This window comes from Balaenoptera acutorostrata, chromosome 15 (assembly GCF_949987535.1).
Source record: "Balaenoptera acutorostrata chromosome 15, mBalAcu1.1, whole genome shotgun sequence".
NCBI lineage: Eukaryota > Metazoa > Chordata > Mammalia > Artiodactyla > Balaenopteridae > Balaenoptera > Balaenoptera acutorostrata.
Genome location: NC_080078.1, coordinates 7,571,314 through 7,593,406, shown reverse-complemented (window position 1 = coordinate 7,593,406; position 22,093 = coordinate 7,571,314). Strand labels below are relative to the sequence as shown.

General features: G+C 58.1%; 3 protein-coding genes across 9 annotated transcripts; all 3 read left to right on the top strand.

The window, feature by feature from the left end:
• The first annotated feature begins 12 nt into the window (after nt 1-12).
• Nucleotides 13-10,909, top strand: MOGAT3 (monoacylglycerol O-acyltransferase 3). 3 transcript variants are annotated; one of them, XM_057528954.1, is made up of 5 exons: nt 13-630; nt 850-962; nt 1,897-2,071; nt 6,370-6,529; nt 10,823-10,909. In XM_057528954.1, exons 1-4 carry the CDS (start codon nt 242-244, stop codon nt 6,371-6,373), a joined length of 681 nt encoding a protein of 226 aa, XP_057384937.1. In that variant the 5' UTR covers nt 13-241; the 3' UTR covers nt 6,374-6,529; nt 10,823-10,909. The 3 variants fall into 3 exon arrangements, with proteins under 3 accessions (XP_057384937.1, XP_028023464.1, XP_028023463.1); XM_028167663.2 differs by lacking the exons at nt 6,370-6,529; nt 10,823-10,909 and adding exons at nt 2,648-2,855; nt 2,936-3,476; XM_028167662.2 differs by lacking the exons at nt 6,370-6,529; nt 10,823-10,909 and adding an exon at nt 2,648-3,476.
• Nucleotides 6,564-21,916, top strand: VGF (VGF nerve growth factor inducible). 5 transcript variants are annotated; one of them, XM_057528950.1, is made up of 3 exons: nt 6,564-7,507; nt 18,840-19,059; nt 19,568-21,916. In XM_057528950.1, exon 3 carries the CDS (start codon nt 19,588-19,590, stop codon nt 21,403-21,405), a length of 1,818 nt encoding a protein of 605 aa, XP_057384933.1. In that variant the 5' UTR covers nt 6,564-7,507; nt 18,840-19,059; nt 19,568-19,587; the 3' UTR covers nt 21,406-21,916. The 5 variants fall into 5 exon arrangements, with proteins under 5 accessions (XP_057384933.1, XP_007187083.2, XP_057384934.1 ...); XM_007187021.2 differs by having other exon boundaries at nt 6,564-7,581; XM_057528951.1 differs by lacking the exon at nt 6,564-7,507 and adding an exon at nt 14,169-14,301.
• On the top strand, nt 8,443-12,591 carry NAT16 (N-acetyltransferase 16 (putative)). The gene is given in 5 exon segments (XM_007198608.3): nt 8,443-11,047; nt 11,688-11,828; nt 11,831-11,918; nt 11,921-12,189; nt 12,191-12,591. Coding segments are annotated over 5 exon segments (993 nt in total). The 5' UTR covers nt 8,443-10,642; the 3' UTR covers nt 12,281-12,591.
• Nucleotides 21,917-22,093: the final 177 nt, after the last annotated feature.

Sequence of the window (22,093 nt, the reverse complement as noted above, 5' to 3'; positions counted from 1 at the left end):
GGGTGGGCACTGAAATTAAAGGTGGGTACAGACCTGCGGTGTGTGTGTGTTTGTACTTGGCGGGGGAAGTCCGCGCGCCTGGTCGGGCCTCGGAGGGGACCAGACACTCCCGGAGACCCGCAGACACACCCGGGGCGCGCGTCCAGGATCTGCCGGCCGCACTCGAGATCAAAGAGTCTCGGCGGACCCAGTCGGTGGGCTCTCCGGCTTCTTCTGCGACCGCTCCCCACAACGATTCCTAATGCACGCGGGGGTGGATCTCCATCGCACGGCCCCTACCCCGCCTCCCAGCCCCGCCCAGCGGCCAGCCCAGACCTACCGTCTGGAGTTCAAATATCAGTGTGTGAAGACCTGTGGCGCTCCGGATCCCAAGGTCTCCCCATCCACACAGCCCTCTACAAGCAACCCCGGGAGGCCCCAGGGGCGTGGTCACTCAGACGAGAAAGGCTTCCCCGGCTCGTACCGAAATCTTCACCGTTTGTCCTCCGGGTCCTGGAGCCCTGCTGGCAGAAGGGGAGAGAGTGGGAGTCTCCACAGCCCCGCCGCCCTCGCGCAGTATGAAAACCCTGAAGAAGCAGCGGCTAGAAGTACTGAGCGCCTACTGCTACCTGCTCACTTTCCTCTTCACGGGTGAGTGGTGCCCGGGGTCCACTGGGGGAGGAGGCAAGGGGGAGGGTGGGGGGAGAAAGGCTGGAGCCCCACCTGCCAGGATGTCCGAGGGCCAAGGGAGGGGGGAGGGGCCAGAGGTCCAGCTGGGAGATGGCCAGTGATCTCATTGGTGAGGGTGGAGGGGAGGAGCCACTGGAGTTTCAAAAGCTAGTTCATTTTTCTTTCTCATCTTTCCCCCAGGCCCCTTCTGTTCCCTTCTCCTGCTCTTCCTCCTTTTCACGTCGCTCTGGTATTTCTCTGTTCTCTACTTGGTACGGTTCTTCCTGGACCGGGACACACACCCCGCCCCCCAGGTGAGGACTAAACAAGTAGTGAGAGGTGATAAATGGTGCCTCCAGGAATTCTCCCACGCTTATCTGTCTGCCCAAGGAGGAAGGCATTCTGAGTGGATGAGGAACTGGACTGTTTGGAAGCACCTAAGGGATTATTTTCCCATTAAGGCAACAGGTGACCCTCCAAGGAGATGCTCTAATTCCTCCCTTTCCCTCTATGTACCCCACCTACTCACCCCTCCCTACGCTGGAGTCTGAGCCCCACAGCTGCCTAAGTTCAGGCAATGGGGGAGGGGTGGGATGGTGTACCAGAGGGGGCCCCTTGTGCCCTTGACCCCATCGTAGGACCTTGAACTCTAACCCTAAGTTAAGTCTGTTGGTGTGGAGGGAATTCTGTTCAGCTGGTATCCTGCTGTCTAAGCTTTCTTCCCCTCATCCTGCCCACTGCCCCCAAAACTGGTGAAAACAATAGAGCTGCCCCCTGACCGGAACTACCTGCTGGTCGCTCACCCACATGGGATCATGGCCATGGGAATCCTCTGTAACTTCTCCACTGAGAGCTCTGGCTTCTCCCAGCAGTTCCCCAGGCTCCGGCCCTTGATGGCCATGCTGAATGGCCTCTTCCATTTCCCAGTCTACCAAGACTACCTTCTGTCCTTTGGTGAGTCTTGAGCTGAGGGGAGGAAGCAGCCACACCCCACCCACCATTCAGCCCAGGGACCTGGCTTGAACATTGGCCAGGCTCACAGTGGGCGTCAGTGAATGGCTTTGGAGCAAGCGTCCTGCATCCTTGCTGGGAGAGGTGCTGTAGGGCACACTGACATGGGCACAGGGGTAGGGGAGCTTGGAAGGAAAGGGATGGGGGGCTCACCCTTCCTAGGCTAAAGGGTGGGGTAAGGGACTAGGGAGCCAAGGACGGGGTAGTGACTGTTCCCACACCTCCTCGTGCCTGCAGGAGGATGTTCCATGAACCGCCAGAGCCTGGATTTTATTCTCTCGCAGCCTCAGGTCGGGCAGGCTGTGGTCGTCCTGGTTAGGAGGCCCACGATGTCCCTGTATGCCATCCCAGGGGAGCACTGCCTCACTGTCCAGAATCGGAAAGGCTTTGTCCGCCTGACACTGAGGCACGGGTGAGTGGGTGCCCAGGGGCGCTGCCTTGAATGCTCAGAAGTCACAGTGTGTCTGGGGGTCTACACCCTCTGTCCCTACACACCCGCACCCCTGTAGGTGGGCCTGTGTATCCCCAGAGCTTACACTGTGACCACACCTAGAGGGCGCTCTTGCCCCTTGAGTGTTTCCTCTGTGCCAAGCACCGGTGCCAGTTCCCCAGGTTCCCTCCCAGGCGGAGAGAGACAGGATCATAGTGCAAGTCACAGGACCCTGGGGCTCAGACGCCCTTGGTTCAAATTCTCTTATGACACCCTCTCAAAGGCAAGTCCTTGCACGCTTCCTTACTTGTGAAATAGGGTTAATACCTACCTGGCCACCATGTTGCAATTGTAGACTGTATGAGAAGATGTATATAGGAAGGCCCAGTACACAGTCTTTCCTCAAGAAATGTAAATCCCTCTTTCAGATCTCTTTTGTAGCCACTGTCATTTGCTTCAAATGGCCTTGGGAAGTGGAATCATGCGAGGGAGGAATTTGGGGCACTCCTTGAGACACTGATCTGACCACCCGTCTTCTCTCTTGCCGCCCCTTCCCAGCGCTTCTCTGGTGCCCATGTACTCCTTTGGGGAGAATGATATCTTCAGAGTTAGGCTTTTGCCCCAGACTCGTGGCAGCATCTGTGCTAGAAGATGCTGGGCTTCAAGAAGCTCCTGGGCTTTTCTCCTTGCATCTTCTGGGGCTATGGTCTCTTCTCAGCCAACTCCTGGGGCCTGGTGCCCTTCTCCAGGCCCATGACCACTGTGGGTGAGTGCCCGTCTCCAGGGAAGAAGGCTGCCATCAGCTTCATGAGCAGCGCCTCACCCGTGTCTCCCCTCTCCCCTCAGTGGGCTGCCCCGTCCCGGTGCCCCAGTGTCTCCAGCCCACCGAGGAGCAGGTTGACCACTCTTACATGCTCTATGTGAAGGCTCTGGAGCAACTGTTTGATGAGCACAAGGAAAGCTGAGGTGTCCCAGCTTCCACTCGCCCCACCTTCATCTAGCCCCGGCCTTACCCCTCCCCCCACACCCACCAGCCCCCCAGCCCCTGATCCCAGTGCCCTGAGACCCCCACCTACTGCCATGCTACTGCGCCAATAAAAGGTAGTTCTCTCACACCACTACTTCGTAGAATCGGATGCCCGCCATCGGATTCTCAGCTCCACCAACAACTGACCGTGGCCTTATCCAAGTCACTTAAGCTTTTCAAACCTCAGTTTCCTCCTTATAACACGGGGCTACCTACTTCAGAGTTGCAGGGTTTCTAATTTTTATTGAAATACAACACAGAGAAGTGCACAGATCACAAGGGCACGGCTTGATTTTTCTTCCACTGAACATACACGGGGTTGTCCTGGGAAGTGAATGAGATGTACTCAGGCTCCTGGGACAGCTGCACTGGCGTCCTTGGGTGTGGATTGAGGAGAACTGTCAGCCATCATCTTCCCACCCATCTCTACCCTTGGATTTCTCTGCTGGGTGGGTGCCCACTCACCCAGGATGGAGCCAGGAGGAAACATCTGGAAGCCTTTTCAGAGAAAGAAGAGAGGAGTCAGCACTGGGATGGGCTGGGCTGGGGACGAGCCTTTTGAATGGGTAGAGGAGTCGACCCAGCAGGCTGGAGGAGGTTAGGGTCGGTTAGAGAATCATTACAGCTGTTTCGGAAGCTCCAGCCCCAGACAGTGAGAATCCCACTGGGTCAGACTTCAGCCCTGCGCCCGGGGCTATCCCCACTCACCCGCCACCCATGTAGACCCTAATGTGGGCTCTTCTACAGACCTATTTCTGGTCATTCTTCCAGAGCTCCAGCCCCAGTGGGTCCTCCCCTACTGCTAGTCTCTGCAGCCCTGAAAAGCCAACTCATCTGTAGACAAAACATAGCATCTGCGTATCCAAGGAGCTTAATATCCTGCACTGCCCGCTGCCACCAGACGTTATCATTCCCGGGTAACATGCTAGGGATGCCAGAATCACCTTCACCTCCTTCCTCTCTCCCCACCTTCCAGAACCCCAGTCACACTTCCTGGCCTCCTGTCTTCTTCTAAGTGCTTCTTAGCTTCTTCTCTTACTCCAGGCCCCCATCCCTCCCGTGGACTTCCTCTGGGACCACTCCTCAGAGAGTAGGGGTCTTGCCTCTCATCTCCCATCTAACACCTTCTCACGCTGGCAAGATGCTCTCCCTAAAACACTGTTTTCATCGTGTCATTCCTCCTATTCACTGGGACTGGATCCTCGTTGTCAGAAGGTGTGAACTCCTCAGCACAGCATTTGAGGCACCCCACAAACAGAGCCTTACCCTGTAGACACACAGGATACCAGACACACAAAAGTACTGTCTGCTTTTGCCTGGGGGCTGCATCCACCGAGACGTGGTCTTTGTGCAAATTAGACAAAGAATGTTCCAGGTTGGGCGGTGACAAACATTTGCTATGGGATCTTCTCTTTGGGGAAGTGCAGGTGCCACGTGCACAGAGAGAAGACGGATCACTAAACTGCCTAAAGGATCTATTGTATTTTCAAGAGCTCTGGACTCCACAGTACAGAGCCGTCAAGGTTCCCTGTCCCATTTCTCCTGCCGTGTATCTGGATAATAACCCCCAACAATGTGTGGTTTCTCCTCCAATCTGGAAGCGTCTAACTTACAAATATATGAATATATGCCTTAGGAGCACAGCTAATTGCCTCCTGGCAGGCCTTCTTCCTTCCCTGCCATTGTCCATGTGGCCACCAGAGGGCAACCTCTACTCACAAGGCAAATCTGTCACTCTCCTGTTTAAAGCCCTCCCCTGGCTGGCCAGTCCCCGCCTACAGGATGGGTGCAACCCAGAATTGCTTGTTCTTGCAAAGCAGGCTGTTTCTCAGCTCTGGGCTTTGCTCAGGCTTCCCCTTGCGCAGGAGGGACCCTGCCCTTCTTTGTCATCTGGAGGGGATTTTTTTTTTTTCTTGCCTCACCCGTGGCATGAACTCCCAGACCAGGGATCGAACCAGCTCCCCCGCCCCGGGAATTGGAAATGCGGAGTTTTAACCACTGGACCGCCAGGAAAGTCCCCAGAGAGGAATTTCTAAGACACAGTTGGGGTCTCACTTCCCTTGACCAGCCAACGTGCCAGGCTGGTCCAGGGCATCCTCTCCTCTGCATCCACGTAGTGCTTCCTGAAGATCTAGCACGATCCTCTGTGTCGCTTTAAAACATCAGTTTATCCAAAAAGTTGGCTAGCTTCAACATTAATAAGGACAATAACAGCATTGGATTGCACCACATTAAGCCTGTTTAAAATCAATGAGTTCATAACTGTCTGAAAGTAATAATCGATCACCACTGAAGGATGCTGAGGAACCACCACATTATTTGAATAGTTAACAAATAAAGGGAAAAATGTAAGCATTTATCTGGTCTTTCCTTCAACAAACTATCTCTAAGGGTAATCATAGTAGAAGAGAACAAGTTTCCTTTTATAGGCATATTCCAGCTAGGGGGGGGAAAAAAAACCAGAATGACAGATTAAGAATATCACCGTTTTGTAACCCCTAATAAATGATTGGATTTAGGTCGAACATCAATATTTGATAAAATTTCAGTAAGACAACTGTATTTGAGCCTTTGATGGAAGAATGCAACACCACCTATAGCTTGGACATGAAAGAACTGGAACTTTGGGAAACTTTCAATTCTGATTGGTTGAGGAAACTGGAGGTGGGTGAATGTTGGACCAATCCAAGCGTTTCTGGTGGCAGAGGGGAGTCTTCTGGTGAAAGGGAAGGAATTAGAGTGTGATCGCATCTCCTTTCGGCCACTAGTGACTTTTTGCTCCAACACCTTTAACTTTTGGAGGTCCTTTCCCACACTGGAATGTATTCCACCTTGACTGCAGCTTTGTGAGATGCACAGTGTGTTGGCAGTTTCAAAAAATCAGAAATGAGGGGAAGTCTTATTTTTAAAAAAAAGGTTGAGTGACTTACTTATTGGCCTATTGGCCTTGAAGTCAAGAGATGACTCTGATCCCTTTAACTCTTGGGGTGGCTTTGTGTGTGGAAGTCCAGGAACATGATCCTCCATCTTTTCACATTAGCACAGCCAATGGGATTACCAGGTTATGGAGTGATTACCTTGGAAAGTATAAAACTGGGATGAGGTAGGTGAGAGGTCAACTTCGGTGGGAAGCGGTGGGTATGGGAGCTGGGCAGGAACGACAGTGGAGACAAGGGGGTGGTGTCCCATCCTCCGCAGCACTTTACAGGTTTTAAAGGACATGCACATCCATCCCTTTCCTGGTTCCTTGCAGGTAGAACTGCAGGTGTTTTTATCTCACTTTATGCGGTGGGGAGCCCCCAGGAGTTAAGAGCCCGGGTCACCAGCTTGTTCAGAGTCAGCAGCAGCGCTGCAGCCGCTCCGGTTCCGGGTCTGCACTGCGCTCTCCCTCCCACCCTTCGTCCACCCACCGGGTAAGCACGGGTGCCCAGCCGTGTGCACAGAGGTCTGTGTTCTTGTACTCGGGTGTCCCCAGGTGTACACTGAAGTCTTTCTCTCTGCGTGCTGCCCCGCGGGGGCCTTGCTGCCTGACGGCGGGTGAGATGCCCGTGGCTGAGATGTCCGCGGCTGAGTGGAGCTGAGCCTGCCATTGCGGAGGGCGGGGAGGGGGGCGTGAGGCTGCTCGGCGACCCCCGGGGAGTGGTGGCCCATCTGACCCGTCTTGGCCTCGCTCTGCTCCTTTCAGCTCTTGGCTTCTGCCACTTGGTGTCTCTACCCTTCTTGATCTTCATGGGTTTCCAATTTCCTCTGTCAGTTTCTCCGACCAGGTCCCCAGGGTGTTCGGCTCCGCGTCCCCTTTCCCGCCGCTGTTACTTGTCTAGCAGCCGGAGATCAGAGAATGGGGCTGACGTTGCGGGGAGTAGGAGCGTGGCCCCCGGAGAAGGGGGACTGGGCGTGGGGGGTATTCCCGGACCCAACATAGAGATGCTGCGGGCATGGGGCCATAACTAAGCCAGCAATCAGGCCCCTCCACCGACCCTCGAGATGCCTCCCCACCCTCAGTCCCGCCCCCCACCGGGACAAGGGGCGGATTCTCGTCTGCAAGGCTAGAGGCCACCCAGCAGCGCCCACCTCACCGCCCAGGGGCAACTCCGCTTTCCCAGGCGCCCCGCCACCCCACCGCCTGCCCCCGGTGGCAACCGAGTCCGCTCCAGATCCGCGCCATGTTTCCTCTGCATCTCTGGGGTTTCCTCCCCTCGGCCGAGCCCGAGCAGAGCAGCGGCCGCGCGTACCGCCCGAATCCCGAAGCTCTGGGCGCCCGAGCCCGCGTGCAGGACTGAGCAGACCCGGCCTTCGCATCGGAACTCCGAGTAGGGACCGGACGGCGGCGGCCCGGTCCCCGCGTGTCATCGGAATTTGACCCTCGGAGCTCCGAGGTGACCCCGCTCTAGGTACCGTTCGCTGTCTGCGCGGCCGGCCCCGATCGGCTTCTCAGCACCCGGTCCCTGGCCCTGGCTTGAGAGAGGTAGGGGGGCTGCCAGGCCTGGGGGCGGGGGGCTGGCGTGCTCCTCCCCCGCGGAATGGGGGCAGCAGAAGGCCACGCCCCCTCAGGGGAAGAGAGCCTCTGCGCCTCCTACCGCCCAACCCATCCCAGTCCCGCGTCCCAGATAACTTGAGACCTGACTTCGCCCAGGTGTTCGGAGGCGCTTTCCCTCCGCCTCCCATCATCATTTGGCTCCCACCTGTCCCCAGAGTCTGGTGCCCAGGGGGACCCCTGCCTAGTAGACAGCTTCCTTCGGGATCTCCCTCCCGCCTGCTTCCCCCAAAAGACCGAGGACCACCCTCCAGTACAGCCGCCCCTTCTCCATGATTGTGGCCCTCTGAGGCACCCCCTCTCCCCAGTTCGTTGGTCCATCTTCCTCATCCCCTGCCCCTGCCTCACTTCATCTTGTCTCCCCTGCCTCTGCTCTCAAGTCTCTGTTCTCTTCCAGCCTCTGCTGATTTTCTCCTGCCCGTGACCCCTTTCCCCACCACACATCGTGGGGAGAAGGGGGTGTGTCAAGCTGCTTTCTATTTCTGGTCTCCTTGGGGAGGGGGCGCGTGCTAGGACTTGTTTGGCATCTGCTGTGCCCTGAGTCACGAGGTGTCATGTCTGTGACTCGGTATCCGTGCCTCTCCCCCACCCCCCATCATCTCCAGGTTGCCTTGGTCTCCTTTCTGCCTCGGCTCCAGTCCTTTTCGCTCTCTTCTTTGGGCGCTTTGTGTAGCTGCGGTCTCTTTGACTCCGCCCCTCCTCTCTCTGCTTCCTCTGTTCCGTGTTCCAGCTCAGAGAAGCTGCGACCTCAGGGCCATCAATATTTCAGGTGTGTTTGGTGGGAGAGAGATGGGGTGGGGGGTGGGCTCCCGGCATGCCTAGCGATGACTCCAATCATCCTCTCGCCAGAGTGGATCATTCATATTTATGAGATTGAGAGAAAGGATACAAGGATGATAAGGAAATGCTGCCCGCTTTCCTGGAGCCTGGTCCAGGGGGTGCTTGGACTACATCTCCCATAGTGCCCAGGGGCACAGGGCTGCCTCTGTCTCTGTCTAGACACCTAATGGGAGTTAGAATTCAAGGAGCCACGTTGGAGGGTGGGAAGGGATCAGAGTGTGCAGTAAGGGTTGTGGGGCCAGCTGGCTGCTTTCGCTTGGCCTGTTACCCCTGACCTGCTTTGTTCCCAGCTCCCACCTCCTCCAGGGTTGAAGGACCTTGGAACCTTTACATCTCCCCCAAAGGGAATAGGAGTAGAGTGCCGGGGGAAAAAAGATGCAGGGTGAATTAGCAAGTTCCCCGTTCTTTCCTGTGACCCTGGGAATGCCCTCCCCTTACACACATCTTTATCTGAGATGCAGACACACTCTTTGGCAGTAGTCTCCCCATCTTGAAAGTAAGAGGGAAACTGGAGCCTAATGTTTGCACCTAGTTGGATGTGTTCCGGTCTACAAGTTGCTCACATTCTGCCCCCTTATGGAGGCAGTGGGGAATTGCTGGAATATCCTTGAAGCACCAGCTTGTATGTTCCAGGGACCCATGAACAGCTGATGAGGTTGTCTGGAGATCCAGATGGGAGCCACAAGCTAACCTGCTCCTCTCTGGGACTCATCATCTCCAGAGCCTGGTGCAAGGAATCTGATTGAGCTCACTTTTGGCATAGAAATTATTGACGGTGGGGAGAAGGCAGTGGGGGTTCCTCCCGCAATCTCATCTCTGCTTCTGAGTCAGCTTAACCCTTAGCACTTGGAAACTTTGACTCCTGCCAAGGACCCAGTCATGCCTATCCTTGCTCTTCAGGCTGGGGTCGGAGATCTCCCCACTGGCCTGAGATCCAGGAAAATTTAACTTTTAGCCCGGCTTTGTCCAAGCTGACTCACCTTAGGCAAGATCTTAACCATCTTGGGCCTTGATTGATTTCCTCTTTGTGAAAGGAATGAGTTGAACCTGATGGTCCCTAGTGGCCATAGCAGGGGCTCTAAGATCCTCTGAGCCTGTGCTTCTCCCTGCCCTCTGATGATACTGGCCTGAGCTGTCTTACTTCACCCCAGCTTACCTGGGAGAGCCTTAAGCCTAAGAATTAGACTGAAAAGAAAGAGGGAGATGGAGCCCTTGTTTTGAAGCTTGTTTGTATTGGAACCACACTGTGCTTACATAAGCCATGTTTGTGATATGGAAGCTAAAATTATCTCTAACCCACCCCTTGGTGCCCCTGCTGGTCCCATCTCCTAAACCTAGGTCATGTTCTTACAAAAAAAAAAAAAGTCTAATCATCCCAAAATCACCCTCCTCAAAGTAGCTGGTATGTGTGTCCCCTGGGATGTTGGTTACTGAGGCTTATGTAGGTTATGTGAGTGGACAATTCTAATTGGCTGAAAGAGAGAAGAGGGGATTTGATTGGTTGATTTGGTTGGTCTGGAGGAGAGACATCTGGAAATGAGGAGTCATCCGGACTTGGGGACGGGCCTTTCTCTTTCGTCCTGTCTCTGGGCAGGGGAAAAAGAAGAGCTGGATGCCAAAGGGGTACCAGATCCACAAGCCATTGACCCAAAAAGGAAACTCTGAGGAATGAGAAGAGCAGGGGTAGCCTGAGTGGGAGATGAAGCAAGGATTACAGGAAGAAATTTCCCAAAAAGAAGAAAAGGAGAGAGAGAGAAGGGCGTGTGGATCCAGGGGCCCAGCCAGTGAGGGTGCGTGGCGGATGTGTAGAACTCGGAATAGCGGAGGAACCTGACAGCTTCGGTAATTTAGGATTCCTTTGACGAGTTTCTGGGGGAAGGAGCACAGAAAGTAGGGGAGCAGACAAGAGGGGGTAGTCTGGGGGTGGGAGCAGCTAGAAAGGGGTCTGGACCCCTGAGTAGACTGAACTCTCGCACCAAGAGGGCCTGAATGCAGGAGCAGCTAAGAGATGGGCTCTGGGGCGGAGCTAAGAGGAAGCTGGGAGTAGCAGGCTCCTGGGAGTGGAGCCAAAGAAAGGGGGCGTGGCGAATGGGCAAGGACCTGATGCTCGGGGGGTCTGGAGCATCTCAAGAGGTGGAAGAGACGCCCGCGAATGATCTTTCCGCGGGCTCTTGAATCCAAGACCCACGTGCTGAGGAGAGCTCCCTGGACAGGCCCCGGGTCTGGCCCAGCGCCCGGGGTGGTGACGACGGAGTGCTCAGTGTGTGGGAAGAGGCGAGCCCTGGCAGGGGCGAAGGCGGGGCGGGGGCCCCCTAACGGCCTCGGTCCGCAGATCGCCCTGGGGTCGGTGCACGTGATCGACGCCGGGGAGACGGCGCTGGTGGAGGGGCTGCGCGCGGCGCCCTGGGAGTGCGGCAAGGGCCTGGCTGGGATGCTGCAGCGCTTCTGCTCGCAGCTGGTCAAGCGAAGGCACCCGGGGATCAAGGTGGCACGACTCACCCGGGACGACCAGCTGGCGTCCCGGGAGCTGAAGAAATACCACCTAATCACCAAGCAGGTGAGAAGGACAAGGGAGCTCGGATGGGCGGGCCTGTCCCCGAGGGGCCTCCGGGCGTTGTCACCCCACATGCAGCCAGTCACCGGCTTTTCCTTTGCTGCAGACTCGGCCGAGTGGGGGCGCCCATGAGCCCTGCCCTGGGACTCCCAGTCCTTACCCAGGCCCTTTTGCCCAGGGAAAGTCAAACAGCTCCCGACTTTCAATCTTTAAACCCTCCATCCTTACTCCAGGAGGCTGGAGCCCAGGCGTCCGGACTTCGTGTCCCTGCCTCCCCTACATCGATCCCGCCTCTCTTCAGGGACCCAAACATCCTAATCTGAGCCTTTGTCCTTCCCCTCTGCCTCCCCCATCCTACCGACTGATAAGCTTCCCTCGCTTCCACTCTTGGGGCACACATCCCCATGTCTCTGACTACTCCACATTGATCTCCACTCTCCTTGGGGATCCAGGTTTTCGGAGGCCTTGCCCCTGGTTCCTGCATGCTCTCACATACCCCACTCCACCCGGCCCCGCACGGTCGGCCCTCCCGAGGGGCCCAGGTGGGAGCCCGTGGGTGTGAATGTGGGAGTGACGATGCCAAGAGGCGCCGGACTCGCAGCCCTCCCGCCGCCCGCCCCGCGCTCGCTCGTGCCCCCCGCAGGGCATCCTTTTGGTCCAGTTCAACGTGTCGGCCCTGCTGGAGGGGCTGGGCGCGCGGTTGGCGGCTCTGCGGGCCTCCGGCACCTTCTCGCCGCTGCCCACGGAGGCCGTGTCGGAGGCTGGCGGCGACGTGGCACGCCTCCCCTGCTGTCGCCCTCTGTGCAGCGCGACGTGCTTCCGGGCGGGACCATCATCCAGGACTGGCAGCCCTACCGGCCGAGCGAGAGTAACTTGAGCTGCTGGCGGCCAAGGGCCTGGAGTGGCGCGTGGACAGCCGCGCGCGCCCGCGCGTGCTCACGCTGTGCACGCGCCCCTTCCCCATCCCACCTGGCGGCAACGGCACGTGGCGCTACCTCAACATCTACGCCTTCGGCAGCGACGGCGCGCAGGTTCAGAGCCAGCTTCTGTGGCATCTGCAGCGCCAGGCCCCGCGTCTCGTCGGCCTCAACGTCATGTGCCAGCTCTTCCTGGCGCCCCAGCTGTGGTTACATCTGGTTGATTTCTGCCAGGCTGGCTGATTTCTGCCAGGCTGGCTTGGGGCTCGAGCTGGTCAAGGGTTATACCGAACAATACCTGCTGGAGGCCGACATCTAAGGCCTCTCCAGTCGGAGGGGAGAGAAGATGCACTTTAGACCCACCTCCTTCCTCGGATCCCCCCAAAGCCCCGCCCCTGCTGTTTTCAAGCTCCGCCCCCTCCCCCTGCCCTCGGTCATCGGCTCTGCCGCCTACACTCACCCGCTGTCCATCCTTCCCTTCCCTTTCCCCCTTACATCTGTCTGCCATCTTGACGCTAGCGCCCCCAAACGCAGTTGCCCACACCCTGATCTGAACCGCCGGGTTTGGGGGAGCCACTCGCGCTTCTGTTGTCCACCCATTCCCTTTCCCCGCCAAAGAATGGGCTCCTTCAGAGCCTTTCCCTGTCCGTGCCCCAGCCTGGGAGTGTACTCTGCCCTTTGTGGCTTCTCCCTTCTGCCCCCTCGTGGATGGGAGCTGGCAGAAGTGTGTGCAACGCCCAGTACCCGGCCAGGAGCACAGTTGCCCAATAGGTATTACTTTTCTTCCTCCCCATCTTTCTCAGGCCCCCAGAGCTTACCCTCTGCTTCTCTCCTCATCGCCCTCTCAGTCTCCTGTGCCTGGACCTCTCTTAGTTCTCCGTTGTCCATTTGTCTGCCCCTCCATTCCCCTTCCCCATGATCTCTTCATCCCCCACCCTGTGTGTAATATGGAGAAGGACCCTGTAAAGGAAATAGATTTATAATGCCTCACCCCCACTTGGCCCCTGCTTACGCTCTGGTGATGCACCTTTCTGAGGCTGCCTCCTCTGACTGGGGTTTCCTCCAACTTTGCACAATGGTGCTATTTTGCAGGCTCCCTTCCCTATGCCCCCAACCAAGGGCCCGAAGCAGGCCCGTGAACCAGAGGGTTCTGGGTGGAGAGCCTGGTGTAGTGGAGGGCAGGTCCCTCAGCCTGGTGCGAGGCTGTCTCCTGCTTCTACCCGGGCTGCCTTCTAGCGCGACTGGAACCCCCTCCTCCAGATATTTCTGGACACCCCTCCCATCCTCTTGTTCCTTTATGCTTTTTCTAGACTTTGACGGTCTTCTATTTAAATGCAAGTAGTAACAGCTGCATTTGCACAGCGATGTCTCCTACACGGGATCCTCACATCTCCCGCAGAGGGAGGACACAGGCTCAGAAAGACTCAAGTGCCTTCCAAGTGGCTCACAATAGCTGGGAGTCTGGCAGAGACTAGAAACCAGGTGTCCCCAGCCCAGAGCATACCTCAGAACCTCACTGTAGCTGGACCTTCTTGTTGGACAATGGACAGCGAGCACAGGGTTCGCTGGGGATGGAATCAAAGACATGGACAGAGGAGGGCGCCAGGAGGTGGAAGAAGGTGGACAAAGAAGACAGCCGCTGCTCCCCTCTTTCCCCCCATTCCGCCTGTGCTGCTGTGCCTTGCTTGGCTGCCTCCTGCACCTGACCAAGCTGCCCTCCTCCCTGTCACTTCAGCCATGGCTGTATTGCAATAAAACGGGCCCTTGGCCCACCTTCTGTGTCTGTTTCACTTCTTCTCGGTGGGGAGGGATGAGCTGCATTGTCCTCTCCCCCTTCCCCAGCAGCCTGTATCAGAGAGGATCTCTAAGCCCTGTGCCACTGGGGCTAATGACTTCCTGGAGGGGAGCTGGGGAGGGCTGCTGGCCGTTGCGCGCCCCTACCCCCCACACCAGCCAAGCGGCAGAAAGAATTGATTGCTCAGAACCGAGGCGGGCAGCGGCGCGGCGCTTGGACTAGTCCCGGGCCTCGCTTTCCCCTGGACCTGGGAGTCCGCTGCTGCTCCAAATTCTTGCTCTCTCGCAAGTTCCCCTTGGCATCCGGAACCAGCCTGCCTCATTCCCACGATCCAGGCGTCTAACTGCCAGCTCTCGGCTCTCTCGTGGCCAGCGCCCTTGCTCTCTCCCCATTCCTGGGTGGGCACCGCACGGAGGGGGAAGAGGTGGAGGGAGCCTGGGCGCCGCCCCGCGGGAGCCGAGCTCCGAAGCGGCGGAGACTGCGATCCCGAAAAGTACCACGCGGGGGCGCCAGGACGTGTGCGGACGCGGGCAAGGCAGCGCAAGGTGGTTTCCGTCCGTGTGAGTGTGGCCATGGGCGTCTTTGTGTGTCTGTGTTTCTGTACATGTGTGTACGAATCAGGGGGTGTCTGGGTGGGATATATTCGGGGCTACGGGCCTGGCGTACCCCAGAATCAGGTACTCCAAGTGGCTTCTTGACGAGGAGGCGCTTGATAGGTTACTATGTACGTGTGGATGGGGAAGCAGGGGACTGTGTGTATCGTCGCGTGTGCAAGGCATAGCCTGTGAGTCTTGGATTTTTGAAGTTACATTCCTTTAGGGCTTTTATGCCCTCCCACCATCCTGTGTAAAAGGAATCGAGGGCTCTCAACCTGAACCTCCATTACACTGGTCACATCTTCAGCATGTGCCTGGACAGGTGACTCTGCTGGACTAGGTGTGACATTGTGTTTGTGTAAGTGGGTGTGTCTCAGGATATCAGTGTAACTCTGAATGATAGTGTTGTGTGTGTGTTTGTATGACAGGTGGATGCTGGAGGAGGCTGGTTCAGGATTATGGAAGTACAAAATTTCCTTCCTCCTGTTAGTTTGTGGATACCACCTTCATGGTGTGTGCGTGTGTGTGTGTGTGTGTGTGTGTGTGTGTGTGTTCCTTTCTCAGTCTTTCCAGTGGCTGTCTCTGTGTCTCTCCTCATCTCTGTCTCTTTCCCTCTTTCTCTTTTCCTTTCTTGGTGACTCATCTCTGCGGCTTTGCCTTCCCCCAGCTTGCTGGGTCTCCCCTCCCCCACCCAGGAGTGGGTGGGGGTATGAAGGAATGGGACCCTGGGACTAAAAATCAGGGTGAGCCCCCCTTTATTACTCATCATTCCCAGATCCACCAGTGGCCCGTAGCCCTCTCCCAGTCCCCTTCCCAGGACTCCCCACCCACCTGAACTGGGGTGGGCAGGGGATAGGCAATGATGTGTTCTAATGGGGCCATTTCCACGGGGTTCTTCAGCACCTTCTTTCAATTCAAGGTGGAGACCCCTGCCTTTCTCATAAAGTGCCCCTCCCTGCCTGTCCCCCCCATAGCTGACGCATTGAAAGGCTGCAGAGGTGAGTCACTGGTTTGGGGGAAGGGAGGAAGAGAGGGGAGGTGAGCTGCGGGGACCCCCAAGCCCCTGCTCTCTTTTTCTTTCCCAAACCTTCTCAGGGAAAAGACCCAGTGCTCTGCCCCCTCCCTTGGTTTTCCAAATCTTCAGCTTGGATCACTACTTGGTTGGACCCCATCTTCTCTTACTACCCTCCTGGAGAGTATGAGAGATTCAGAAACAAAGACAAAGAGACGGATTTATACAAACATCTCAGAGCAAACACCAGGCATTCCCCTCCTGGTCCCCATCTCAGCTTTGCCTTTCCCAGCTCTGTCTCTCATTCCTCTTTCTTTCCTGCCATCTCCCTCCTCTCCCAAACCCCAGGAACCTGTCCCCAGTCCAGCTCTTTTCCAGAAGCCCTTAGAGGCAGCCAGGTGTGAAGGGCACAGCACATTTTTGAGAGGTGGGGTGCATGTGAACGAGCTGACCCTGGAAGGGAACTGGGATAGAGAGAGGCAGAAACAGACCCAGAGATTCAGAGTCCATGCAGACACAATCCAGATTGTGGAATCACCAAACCTATTGCCCTGGCTTCCATCTCACTGCCCCCTCCCCCATGTCATAATGACTGAGACTCTTAGGATGTCGATTTCTGAGAAGCTCCCCTGGACTTCTGGGCGGAGTGGAGGAGGAAAGCGTTGGGGAAGAATGGAGGAATGAGGGAACACTCTAAAAAACGCGGGGCAAGACTTGAACTTGGAGGCTGCAGATGACTAGCTAGGATACTGAGGCTTTTCTGCACAGAAATCTAGAGGTGAAGGTAAATGGGGGAGGGGCAGGAAAGATCAAAAGCCCATAGCAGTCCACATAACCTGTAACGTATATCAACAGACATGGAAGGACCCAGATAAATGCACAAAGACACACGGGTACACACATATTATTGACACACCAAGCTAGGCACAATTTTCAGACACCAGCAGGTACCCAGACTGGATGCACTCAAACTCCCAACCGCACAGGTATACAGGCACTCAGAGGGATCAGGACCCACACACACTCACACTTACAGAGACACCTGGAAATAGGCAAAAACACAGCTCCACAGATTGGAAGAGAAAATTACATATTTAAATTGGAACATTACCATGCCTATCCACTCTCTAGCTGATTAAATACACAATTGGTCCCCCCATTCCCTTTCTTTTTCTTTCCCCGTATGTTTCATTAATCTCTGGACACACACAAATGCAATGCACACGTATGTACATGCATGTGCACATATACAAGCCCACAGGAACACAAACAGTTTCTCTAGATGCCCATCTCCCTCATCTCATACTTGGTCTCTTAGCCCCATCAGCCTCTCAGGCTGCCCCCCCCCCACCTCGCCTCCCTCCCTCCCTCTTTCCTTCCCTCTCGGATGGCTTCCCCTCCCCCCACCAGATGTCTGAGCCATCTCTCTCTGATTCATCCTCCTCAGGAAGGTAACGTGACCCCCCCCTCCCCATTCCACTGCTCTCGGTAACCAGGCAGGGAGGATAAAGGGGAGTGGGATGAGGAGGAAGAGGAATGAGGGGAACCCATAGGGGCAGAGGGATGTCCTAGATAGTTTGGGGGAGGGGGATAAGGCACAGTCTCAGGTCTGTTGCCCCCTCCTCTCCGTCTTTGGCATCTTCACAGTCACCTTGGTTCTCCTTTTTTTTTTTTCTTTAGCCTGATCCTTTACCTGTTCCAGATGCCTGCCTGCCTTCCTCCCTCTCCTGCCCCCATCTCTTCTCTCCTTCCTCTCTCTCTACTTCTCCCCACCTCTTTCCCCGCAGAGCTGATGGGCTTTCTTCTGGGAAAGTGGAGCCACTGATGGAACCGAGAAGCCACTGCTGGCTATAGAGGGAAAGCACGTGAGCGTGTGTTTGTGTGTGTGTGTGTGTGTGTGTGTGTGTGAGAGAGAGAGAGAGAGAGAGTTTGAGAGAGAGAGAAAGAGGAGAGGATGAGGGTCAGTGCTAGGAAGAGATGAGGAAGGGGTTGAGGACTGGCTCTGAAAGAGTCTCGGAGCTCCTGACAGACAGCTCTGATTCCGGTTTCCAGAGTCTTAGGGCGCGGGTGCCCTGTGTGTGCCCACAGGCACCCGTGTCCGCAGTCCTTGTGTGTCTGGCATGTGTCATTCCACTCCCCCCTTTCCCTGCCCACGCCCCCGCACAGCTCTCTGCCTGCGCCGCAGCCCCCCTCCAGCCTCCCTCCCTCCCGTTCATTCCTGCAGTGGCTTCTCCCCTTGCCTCCCTCTCCTCTCCCCTGCCCCCCTCCTCATTTCCGTCCTCCCCCACCCCCGCCCACGGCTGGTCTCCCTTCACTGGACCCGGCTCGCTGATGGATTCTCTTTGCGCAATCTGTGCGTCATCGCCCCCCATCCCCCCGGAACCTCTAACTGTCCAAGCCTCCAATCCCAACCCCTCTGGCAGGAGATGCGGACGAGGGGTCTGGTGGCAGACAGGGGCGATCTCTGACGTTGCACTCCCACCCTCCACTCCCCCCCCCCACCACATCGCGTTTAAATCTTCCCTTTAAGCAATGGAGAGAGATGGAGTTGAGTCACCCCCCACCTGCGCACCCCCCTCCCCACCTGGTCTGCTCTCGTCCTCCAAACGTCCTTTGGGGGGTAGCAGCGAGAGGGGAAGAAGCAGGAGGGTGGTGGGGAGAGGTGGTCTGAAAAGGGGCCAACAGAGTCAGCTGGACAGAAGGACAGACACACATTTTTTCTCGAGACACGCACAGACCATGCACAGACACGACACAGAGGCACACACATCCTCATTCTTTTCCCTATCTCTTCCAACTCGGATCCTTTCCGACAGGATCACCCAAGCCTCAAGATCCACCCATGTGCCCCGGCCCAGGGCCCGCACCCTGCACCGCAGATCCGCGGACAGCGCCCGCAGGCGCGCAGAACCATCCCTCTTCTCTCAGGTTCACGCCGTCCTTGGGCGTGTTCCCCACGCACCGTGCAGTCGGGGAATGGGGAGTCTGGCCCCCTCCTCAGTTTTGCAATCCTTATCTTCCCCCTTCCCAGTGTGGATCTCCTATGGGACCCAGTCAGACGCTGGGAGAGCCCCCACCCTATTCCGCTCGTCGGGCTCCCGCCGCTGCAAGTTGCTCTGTAACCCACCCTCCCGCCTTGCAGCGTCTCTGAATCCACCCTTCCATTCATTCTGCCATTCATTCATTCATCCTTTTCTCCTCGTCCCTCCTTCATTCATTCATAGCCCCCCTGCCCCGCCCGCCTCAACATTTCATTCATTCATTCCTTCATTCATTCATTTCCCTGGTGCCAGGCTAGCGCACACCCCTCCAACAGAGCCCTGCAGCGCGCAGGCGCGGGCCGGGAGAGGCACGCATCCTCCAATCGCTGGGCGGCCTCCCGCCTCTAGGCGCCCGCCCGCTTCCCCATGAATGAACATTGACGTCAATGGGGCGGGGCGATTCCCACGTGACCCCGCGCGCTCCTCTTTATAAGGCGGTAACGGCGCGGGCGCTGTCCAGCGTGCTGAAGCCTGAGCGAGCGAGTCTCCCGGAGCCGCGCGGACCCAGCTGAGCCCAGCCCACTGGACGCCAGACCTCGACCATCGCTCGTATCCTAGCCACCGCTCGGAGCCGAGGCGGACGAGTCCCGATCTTCCCCTGTCCCAACCCCGCCCCGACCCTCCTCTCCACCTCCCGCGTCGTGGCACCAGCTGGTAAATACTCTGCTGTCCGTCCCTCAAACCCTCAGCAGCCGTGGGCGTGAGGGAGGGTTCTCTCTCCCCCAGTTGGGAGTGTTGAAAACACAGCGGGGAGCCCCCGGGAAGGGGCCCTGGTAAATGGGGGAGTCGCCGCTTTTCTCTTGCTGCTGAAGTCGCCCACGCACCATCCGGGGAGTCCTGTGGGGAGGGAGCAGAGATTTTTTTTTTCCCCGTATCCTTGCTGCTTAGTACGTGGGCGCTGGCAGTGAGCTGGCTCAGGGAAGGGGGCGAGGAGGCACTGGGGGAGCAAGGGTTGCAGGCGTTTTCCCATTTACACGACTCCAGAGATCGGCACAACATCTTCCTCCTTTGCTCCTAAACGTCCCTTTTCAGGGTAAGGTTAGGGGGATAAGGGAAGCCCCGGCTTTCCTGATTAAAGGTGGGGGAAGGGAATATAAAATCAGAGAGCGGAAAATTCTTACAGAAACCCTCTCTTTCTTTGGTCACTTCTATTTTTTCACAGTCTCCGGCAGCCCTTCGGTCATGAAATCGCTCAGGTTGCCGGCTCCTGTCCTCCTCTGCTTCCTTCTACTGACCAAGGGGTTGGGAGCAGCGCCCCCGGGGCACCCTGAGGCTCAGCCACCTCCCCCCAGCTCTGAGCATGAAGAGCCGGTAGCTGGGGACGCAGTGCTCGGGCCGAAGGGTGTTAGCGCCCCAGAGGTCCGAGCCGCTAGAAATTCAGAGCCGCAGGACGAGGGAGAGCTTTTCCAGGGCGTGGATCCCCGGGCGCTGGCCGCGGTGCTGCTGCAGGCACTCGACCGCCCGGCCTCGCCCCCAGCGCCTGGCGGCTCCCAGCAGCGGCCAGAGGAAGAAGCAGCAGAAGCTCTGCTGACCGAGACCGTGCGCAGCCAGACCCACAGTCTCCCAGCGCCAGAGACCCAGGCGCCCGCGGCCCCGCCTCGCCCTCAGACTCAGGAGAATGGTCCCGAGGCGGCCGACCCCTCCGAGGAGCTCGAGGCGCTAGCTTCCCTGCTTCAGGAACTGCGAGATTTCAGTCCGAGCAGTGCCAAGCGCCAGCAAGAGACGGCGGCAGCAGAGACGGAAACCCGCACGCACACGCTGACCCGAGTCAACCTGGAGAGCCCCGGGCCGGAGCGCGTGTGGCGGGCTTCCTGGGGAGAGTTCCAGGCGCGCGTCCCGGAGCGCGCGGCCCTGCCGCCGCCTGCTCCCCCGCAATTCCAGGCGCGTATGCCCGAGAGCGGGCACCTCCCCGAAGCCCACCAGTTCGGGGAAGGAGTGTCCTCCCCCAAAACACACCTAGGTGAGGCATTGGCACCCTTGTCCAAGGCGTACCAAGGCCTGGGCGCTCCCTTTACCAAGGCGCGCCGGCCGGAGACCTCACTCCTGGGCGGCTCTGAGGCGGGAGAGCGCCTTCTACAGCAAGGGCTGGCGCAGGTGGAAGCTGGGAGGCGGCAGGCGGAGGCCACACGGCAGGCCGCGGCCCAGGAAGAGCGGCTGGCCGACCTCGCCTCCGACCTGCTGCTCCAGTATTTGCTGCAGGGCGGGGCTCGGCAGCGCGGCCTTGGGGGTCGGGGGCTGCAGGAGGAGGCGGAGCAGGAGAGACGCGGCGGGGAGGAGAGGGTGGGGGAAGAGGATGAGGAGGCGGCGGAGGCGGAGGCGGAGGCGGAGGAGGCGGAGAGGGCGCGACAGAACGCTTTACTGTTCGCTGAGGAGGAAGACGGGGAAGCCGGAGCCGAAGACAAGCGCTCCCAGGAGGAGACGCCCGGCCACCGACGAAAGGAGGCCGAGGGGGCAGAGGAGGGCGGGGAGGAGGACGACGACGACGAAGAGATGGACCCGCAGACAATCGATAGCCTCATTGAGCTGTCCACCAAACTCCACCTGCCAGCGGACGACGTGGTCAGCATCATCGAGGAGGTGGAAGAGAAGCGGAAGCGGAAGAAGAACGCCCCTCCCGAGCCTGTGCCGCCCCCCCGGGCCGCCCCCGTCCCCACTCACGCCCGCTCCCCGCAGCCCCAGCCCCTCTCCCCCGCCCCGGCTCGGGACGAGCTGCCCGACTGGAACGAGGTGCTCCCGCCCTGGGATCGGGAGGAGGACGAGGTGTTTCCCCCGGGGCCCTACCACCCTTTTCCCAACTACATCCGGCCGCGAACACTGCAGCCACCCGCTGCCTCGCGCCGCCGCCACTACCACCACGCCCTGCCGCCTTCGAGCCACTATCCCGACAGGGAGGCCCAGGCGCGGCGCGCTCAGGAGCAGGCGGAGGCAGAGGAGCGCCGGCTGCAGGAGCAGGAGGAGCTGGAGAATTACATCGAGCACGTGCTGCTCAGGCGCCCGTGACCGGCCCCGGCCCCGCCCCCGCGCGCCGCCGCGCGCGCCGCCACCCCCCCTCCGTGTCGCTCCTTTCCCCTCTCAGTGTTTTGCATGCGCCCGGCCCCGCCCTCGGCCGCCGCCCAGCCCCGCCCCCGCCCACCCCTCCGCCCGCGGGCCGCCCCGCCCCCGGGCTACGCCGGGACCTGTCAGACCTCTTCGTGCGTCGGAAGCCCGAAATCCCAAACTCACTCACGGGTGTCTCGGGAACAGCACAGGGGGCCGGGTAGTTTGTGCGAGTTCCCTGCCCCCGCGGGGCCCCGTCCCCACCTAGTCCCTCTCGGGATGTCCCGGTCTGAAACCGGAAAAAGGATTTCCAGTTAACTGTGTGAAGAAGTGTCTGTCTCCCGCCCTTTGGGCCTCCCAAGAGCCTCTCCACCCTCTCCGGATCGCTGTGAATTTACCCCTTCTTTCCCTACTCTGTTGTAAATACCCCTCACGGAGGAAATAGTTTTGCTAAGAAATAAAAGTGACTATTTTATTAGGACTTTGTTCTCGGTTATTCACCCGTCCCCTTGGGCCTGCGTGGTCCTTCCCAAGGGGCGGTGAGGGAAGCGCCATCCACAACACCCATCTCCTCCTGCTCAAAAGCCAAGGTTGAGTGATAGAACCTCTTTCAACCGTATTCGCGGGGGGGGGGGGATTGCGTAGAATAGGC